Below are 8,354 nucleotides of genomic sequence, written 5' to 3' on the forward strand. Positions count from 1 at the left end.
AAAAGAAAAAAAATCTTTCGAAAAAGTTACTAAATTATTACGGGAAAAACCTTGAAAAATAGGCTCGCAAAAATTAAGGTTCCAAAAAGTGGGACATTTTTTCACTATAAATAACCTTTTGTGCAATCGAAAGGTTCCAGGGGTATTGAAGGTTCTTCATGGAATCACAGATGCCAATAAAGAAACTTTAATTTTAAGAGTGAACAAATTTCTGCAAAGAAAATGAACAAGTTGACATTAAAATGTTGAAACATGGATATTTTCCATAGCCTAATTATTTTTTTAAAGCCAACATTTGGGAGGGAGATCTACATTTATCCATCTATTTTATGTTGTAACATGAGCTTATTTATTTATTTACCTTTTTTATTTCATATGAAACACAACAAATCATCTGTTTGATTACAGCAGTTGCGATTCCCCTGCCTTGCATTTATTGGCACATTAAATGGCACATTCTGCAAATAGGCCTACATTAGCCTACATGTCCCATAAAGCATTAGAGGCACAAATCCCTTCAATATGAGACTTGATTTGGTCCTATAACAAACTATTCCTGTATAACATCCAATTAACCCATAGCACAAAAGATGTCAAATGTCTGTAAACACACTAAAATAGGGATTTTGTTATATATATTATATTCATTGGAGTAAATAGGCTATTGCATGGCAGTTAAGTGATTTTTTTATATTTTTTTTATTTTTTTTTACACATTTCAGTGTTGACTTCAACCAGTTACCCAAGAAATAAATAAAGGACCAAACAAATATAGGTTATTTTCCTTAATTTAGGCCTACTGGAAATATTAATGATTACAAAACCCACATTTGCCCACAAACTACCTACAAGAGAACAGACTGATTTAGACTAAATTAGCAATTCTAAACATTCTGTTTTTTTGAAAATTTTCCCCTGGTTTCACAGACAATGCTTTAGCCTAGTATCAGACTAAAATACATGTTTCAGCTGTTTTAACTGAAAGTAACTTGCAGTGACATATCTTACATTATATGCACTGGCCTGCCATTGCTTTGTTTTAAGATGCACACCATAGGCTAAATGTTTTTTTGTAAGACACGTATAAAAGCTACTTAAATGCCCTAGTTTAACTAAGGCCTAATCCTAGTCTAAACTCTGTCTGTGAAACCGGGACGTATAGGCTAGTCTATTTAATTTAATGTTTAATGCTAGAAAACTATAAAATCGCACATATCGGTGATAAGATGTCTGTAGACAGACTGATAAGCAATTCGCATTTTGTAGTTAAACACCTCACTTACATCAGTATTTGTTGAAAAAAGAAATGATCTAGTTATGTTCAGGTCAGGACCTTATTTTGTAGGCTACCTTATATTCGTGTACAGGACACTGCGATGACGCTGCCTGAACAGCACTAGTTTGATGATGTCATCGGCGCTATGCCAGAGACGTCATGAGCGTCCTACTGCCCAACATGGCGGACTTTGATACCATTTATGAGTTAGAAGAAGAAGATGAGAGAATTGTGAGTGAAGAACATCTCGTCAGATACTGTCCCGAGCCTGTGGTCATGCGCGGGGCTGGTCACATCACTGTGTAAGCGTATGAATGCGACGACACTGCTGTTAGTCACTGTTAGGTCATGTCTGTTTGTGTAGCCTCCATGCTAAGCTCACTGCATGTTTTTGTCGCCAAGTTGTGGAATCAAAATACACGTAGGCCGGGCTTCTCCAGCTGTATCCTGACAGTGATTTTAAGCGGAAAAATCATCCTTAGTTACCCGAAGTCTTGTTGTTAGCTCAGAGATTTATGGTTTTATTGCTGTCCGTGGATAAAGGCTGCCCCGTAACCACACTCAAACTCATTAGGATCTTCGCTTTAATTTGAAGTTGTGTGGAACTGTACAGTACATATGCTGAGGTAAACCTTAGAGATAATATTTTAATTAAATCACTTTAGTGGAACAGCACAAGTACCTCTGCAACTGGCAGTTATGCATATTTTCAGAATTTGGATCATCAAAGTCTGACCACTTTAGAGCAAGGTTTGAGGTAATGAATTAGGCTATTTAATGAGATAAACAACAGGATATTTGTACACGAAACAGCAGTGCAGCACAGTCTACTACTGTACTGGATTATAAACAGACATAACCCAATACAGTTAACGTTATACAGAACTTTCTCACTCTGTTGTGTCTATGTGCTGCTTATCAAGTCTTTAATAGGTCTAATTCAACTGAACCCAACGTTAACCCAGCTATCTTTTTCTTACTGTCACAGAGCCTTTGTATGGAAGCCCATTTCTGGCACATGAGAAAATCATGCTTTGGTGAAGCATAATTATGTCATGAAAAGGAATAATTGTGACATACCAAGAGATAAAAAGTCTAAATTATGACATACTAAATGGAAATTATGAGATAAAAAGTCTAAATTATGACATACTAAATGGAAATTATGAGAAAAAGTCTAAATTATGACATACTAAATTGAAATTATGAGATAAAAAACGTGACATAAAATGTAGATTTTTTTTTTGTTATTGACTCTTGTCAATTTCAACTTTTTGTCAATCTTAGTATGCCATATTTTCAGCATCTCATAATTATGACATAGGATGTCATAACTGACTTATCTTTATTTTATTTCATAATTATGACTTTTCTCATTAATGATTTACCAAAGCTTGATCTTTTTTCTTATGGGGCAGAAATTGGCTTCTGTACTTTTGCACCATATTATATAACCTTTTAAAAAACTGTGTTTGCAGGTTTGGACTAAGCAACAAGTTTGACACAGAGTTTCCTTCTGTTCTCACAGGAAAGGTAAGGATTTCTAACTCGCATCTACAAAGTAAATCATTCCGATTGGTGTGAATAAAATATATTTCCCTGTTGACCTTTCCCCTTACACCATTATTCACCATGGTATAAGCTTTTGATCAATACAGAATCCCCTGATGAAGTCTCTTAAATGCTGCGTGTTTGCCACAGAATCTGTCAATAAGTAAACCGTCCAGGGCTCCAGTAGGCAGGGATCGCAGCGCTGGGAGGACACAGCTCCCAGTGACAAAATAATGAAAGAAAGACTGTGCCGTTCACAAGAATGGGAAGCTTCCTGGGTCGGACGCAGAAATACAAAAAGGCTGCAGGGGGAAGAGCAGGCCGAGGGAAGTGCGGGGCAATAAAACGGAGCTCCAGTATTGTGACCCAGGGTGACATGTGATGGATGAGGTCAGGATTATGATGACTGAAGGGTGCAGATCAGGCCTGCTGGGCTTTATTCCGAGTTCTTTTGCTGTTTGCAAAGAGACCTTTGCATCCTGTCATAAAAGATTACGACCCCGGTTTTATGGCGTACATACCCAGAGAGGAATGAGCAGCCATTCAGGTTGTTTAGACTGCACAGCCACAGGCCACGGGCTTATCTCATCTTTTTGTCCTCCCTTTGCCCTGAGAGTGTCAGAGCTCAGTTGGCGAGTTACAAGCGTGCAATTGCAAGATCACCAGAGAGCATCTGCAAACATGGATGTTTTTCCTTAAAAAAAATTCCAATGACTTTTCATGGAATTTCTTCTCAGATTTCTTAAATGAATATTTAGTTTTTATTGTACCATTTATATTGTATAAAATTATATTTGGAACATTTTATTTATTGCTGACAATGCACAGAGACAAAACACTTCCTGACATATACTACAGTCTCTTTTTGTTTCTCACCCATCTACTCCAGGTTGCTCCAGAGGAGTTCAAGACGAGTGTCAATCGAGTAAACGCATGCTTGAAGAAGAACCTTCCGGTCAATGTGAAATGGCTGCTCTGCGGCTGCCTGTGCTGTTGCTGTACGGTGGGCTGCAGTCTGTGGCCTGTCATATGTCTCAACAAGAGAGTGAGTCCTTCCTCAGACGTGTCCCGTCCTTCCCCCATTAATCCACGTAAAGTACTTATTGCCCATTTGAACACCTAAGAAATAAACCAACTCAGTGAGGAGGCAAGAAACAACTACATGAGCTTATTAACCGAGTGTGAATTTGATATATGTCTGAAGGCATGGCTGCTTGAATTATATGCTTGGGAAAGGTGATGATTTTACAGCTACGAATTTTAAGTTATTGGCCATGACGTGCAGCTTACAAGGTGCTTAACTACGAGCTTCGGTCCATAAATGCCTCTGAAGTCTTCATGCCCTGAGAGTTTTATTGGCATTCGCTAAACATGTGTTTGACGGGTATTTAGCATAAAACCCTGTGTGCGTGTCTATTTTTGTTTGTGTTTATTTGTGTTTGTGTGTTTTCAGACGCGAAGATCCATTCAGAAATTGTTAGAATGGGAAAACAACAGATTATATCACAAGGTAAGCTCATTACAGAACTGATCTGAGACACATAAAGATAAGAACAGCAGACCATCTCCAATTTAGCTGCCATGTTAAGAAGTCTTGGTGTGTGGTGGATAACAATCATTAAAATGGCTGCTAACATTTGACCCTGTCAAATGCTTGTTGCCCTCGCAGCCATTTTGGTCTGATGGATTGATATAGTGCAGAGGCTGACCAGACTATGAAGAGGTCAGCAGTAAAAAGCCACGTTCGTTTTGTTGTGTCTCGAAGCTTTGATTGGCAGCCAGTAGCGGCGCTGACACGTTAAGGAAACTCCTCTAAGCACTGGCCACCGCTTGACCTCCGCTAACCCTTGTGTGTAAAGTGTGTCTGAGCATCTGAAGTGCTTGAGTCTATGTTGAATATCTACCGCACGGCTTTATCTAACCGGTATCTTCCTGCGTCTCGCCTTCAGCTGGGGCTGCACTGGAAACTCAGCAGGAGAAAATGTGAGAGCAACAACATGATGGAATATGTAAGTTCATGGCTGTTTTTATTTGTGTGTGTGTGTGTGTGTGTGTGTGTGTGTGAATGTTTGATAACAGTAATTAAAAGGAAATAAAGATTCAGTTTTACTTTCATTTCTGGGCTCTAGGCTGCTACCAAAATGAAATGTGATACAATAATTTACAATCTAGTTGCCATTGGATACTGTCAGGAAAACTTTGTGTGTGTCAAATATTGACTCATTAGAGTGCGTCAGTGTTATCATGCACTCAGTGAAAATGTTTCAGCCTCAGACCTGCTTGTCAGTTTGTGAAAAGAATCATAATCATAGTTTTATTTTAATCAATTCTAAAAATTGTCAAGTATTTGTATACTGTATATATATTTTTGGGGGGTTAAACAGGCACAAATAAACTTTCAGAACTGCAATATTTATATGGCACAAACACAATCATGTTCATTAGAGTGACAGCATCAAATTGTAACTAAATACATGTACTAAATACAAAAACCTAGTTTACGCTACCATGCAAACGTTTTTTAAAGAATTCTCAGCAACCAAGCTCTTATTTTCAGCAGTCATTTCTTCAGTGTCACATGATTCTTCTGAAATTCTAATATGCTGATTTGGTGCTCAAAAAACATTTCTTATTATCAATGTTGGAAACAGTTGTGCTGCCTAATATTGTTGTGGAAACTGTCATAGGCTATATATTTTAGGATTTTTTGGTAACACTTTATTTTACAGTGTCCTTGTTACATGTTACATGTAGTTACTATAGTAATAACAGTAAATTATGTATAATTACATGCAACTAACCCTCAACCAAACCCTAATCCTACCCTAACCCTATAGTAAGTACATGTTGTTAATTAATATTACTCAGTACTTAAATATATAATTACACTGTAACAATGACACCTTAAAATAAAGTGTAACCGATTGTTTGGTGAATAGAAAGTTCAAAGGAAAAAAATAACACATAAACGTCTTTACTGTCACTTCTAATCAATTTAATGCATCCTTGATAAATAAAAATATTAATTTATTTTAAAATATCTTACTGACCCCAACATTTTGAACGTTAGTGTATATGTGACCACAAAACCAGTCTTATGTGTAATTTTTTTTAAATTGAGATTTATACATCATCTGAAAGCTGAATACATAATCTTTCCATTTATGTATGGTTTGTTAGGATAGGACAATATTTGGCCGAGATACAACTGTTGAAAATCTGGAATCTGAGGGTACAGAAAAATCGAAATATTGAGAAAATCGCCTTTAAAGTTGTCCATTTCTATTGGCGATAGTGCTGCATCCATTCACAAAAATAAATGTTTTATATATTTAAGGTGGGAAATTTACAAAATATCTTCATGGAACATGATCTTTACTTAATATCCTAATGATTTTTGGCATAAAAGAAAAATCTATAATTTTGACCCATACAATGTTTTGTTGGCTATTGCCACAAATATACCCGTGCAACATAAGACTGGTTTTGTGATCCAGGGTCACATATATAATTCACTATTAAGTGTCATAATCACAGCAGTGACTGCTGTCAAAAGCTAAATCTCTGCAAACAGTGAACTGAAGCCCTTCTGAACAAACATCATTCATATATATATATTATTTTTTTTTTTGTCTCAAAACCTGCAGACCATAAGGTTGTAAATCATGTGGCTGGTGATTATTATTAAGTGTTGTTTCTTAACTATGTCTTTTTATGTCAACAGGTTATTCTTATAGAGTTTGTACCAAAATATCCTATATTCAGACCTGACTAAAGGACTTCTGCTGGATCCTCGTGGAAGGCCCTTCGTTCCTCTCCTTAGTGCCTTGTATATATGTCGTATTGAGGGTCTTCACTGGGTTTCTACAAAGACCCATTTTCCCAGTACCTTGTACAGTAGAATTCGCAACACTGTCACTTTGCTTTAGAGCAGATTTTGCACATTTCCTGATGTAGTAGAAGCGCTCCTTTGTTGCACTCAGACGTTTTGTTATATATAACAAGAGTGATTGGAAGAAAGCAAACTCTGATACTGTTTAAAAGTGCATTTACCCCAAAGAGCCATCAAGTCCTCCCCACATACTATATTATGGTATTGTTGTTAAGAACAAGGCACCTTACGGTGTGAATTTGCCTTATGTTTACGGTTTTTAAATCAGACGTGTAAGTGCAGGAGTCAGAAGTGTTTTATTGTTTTCAGAGTGTAATGACTTGCATTGGGGCTTTTTGAAGCTAGTGCAGCAGACGTATGAACTAGCTTAGAGTAACACTCAGCACTTTTGCGATTGTCTACTACACGGGGAGTCAACAAGCTGACTTGTAAATACCATGGACAGGATGTACAGTGTGGTATGCCATGTTTACATTATGTAATTTAGCTGGTTATTAGTTTTTCGCCAAGATATTATTGTAGCATAGTTTGTTTATAAGCCGTCTCTGTAACTTTACAGTTGATATGGACCTGTTACCCAGTAAGCCATAAAATATATGTACAAGATGCCACTCGAGTTAGAGCTGAAAATTGCACTTGAGCACACAAGGACAAACAAATTGTCCTGGAGGTATTTGATATTGTTTACAATGTCACTGTGGTGCGTTTAAAAAAAAAAAGATAACATTTGCCAATCAATGAAAATTTGTTACCAAGAACAATGTGTCATTCTTTTCACACAAAGTGAAATGTACCTATTCAAGTTTTTGTTGGAACATTATTTGTACCCTGTATTTTTTCCTTTGTTTTGTTTCTGTTCTTTCAGTTCATCTTCATCTGGGAGTGTCTGTTCATGGATGCTGCATGCTGTCGTTACGCTCTTCAGTTGACTACAGACGCAGCATTGTAAATGTAGTGGTTAAAACTGCCCCCATGTGTTTTCTATACCTGCACGACTTCTTTGCTCCATATACTGTAGACAAGACTGCATTAGTCGAGTGCCTCTGTAGATGGTCTTAAGAGGAATGATTATTTGCCTAGCTATCTAATGGAGAGAAAGGAATCTGCTCTTAGTGCTGGTTCTGTTAAAGTACCTGTAAATGTTTGTCCCTACCAACTCTTATGGAAAGCTTCAATAAATTCCTGATTTTGATGTTTTTGAACATTCTTTCTCTAGATGCATATGTATACTGTTGCCATATTTACAAATAATTAAATAAGGGAAAACAACACACACACGACCAACAATTTACTTTTCCCACATAATTTTAACCTCCAGTAACGGAATATGGAAAATGAATGGCCACCATATATATATATATATATATATATATATATATATATATATAAATTATATATTATAAATAATGTGTGCGCACAATAATTTTTTTTTTTTAACGAATTTTGAAAAATTATTTAAACTCTTGCTGATAATTCTTTTTATATTCTTGCAAACAAAAAAGGTTTTATTTTTAAGGCTTAATTACTTTGATTGCTTTTGCTGTCTATCTAATAGACATAAAATAAAACTTTTAACTGACTCGCAGCACAGATCCTGAACCAAAAGTACACCAAAAAGCTGTAGAAAATCTTTAT

General features: G+C 36.4%; 1 protein-coding gene across 1 annotated transcript; it reads left to right on the forward strand.

Annotated features, from left to right (window-relative positions):
• The first annotated feature begins 1,395 nt into the window (after window positions 1-1,395).
• Window positions 1,396-7,911, forward strand: chic1 (cysteine-rich hydrophobic domain 1). Its single transcript, XM_084133658.1, has 6 exons — window positions 1,396-1,578; window positions 2,755-2,809; window positions 3,717-3,872; window positions 4,281-4,337; window positions 4,777-4,836; window positions 6,552-7,911. The coding sequence occupies exons 1-6, from the start codon at window positions 1,436-1,438 to the stop codon at window positions 6,600-6,602; spliced, it is 522 nt and encodes a 173-aa protein (XP_083989784.1). The 5' UTR covers window positions 1,396-1,435; the 3' UTR covers window positions 6,603-7,911.
• The last annotated feature ends 443 nt before the right edge of the window (window positions 7,912-8,354 follow it).

The sequence above is a fragment of the Abramis brama genome, assembly GCF_963993115.1.
Source record: "Abramis brama genome assembly, chromosome: 13".
Taxonomy (NCBI): Eukaryota; Metazoa; Chordata; class Actinopteri; order Cypriniformes; family Leuciscidae; genus Abramis; species Abramis brama.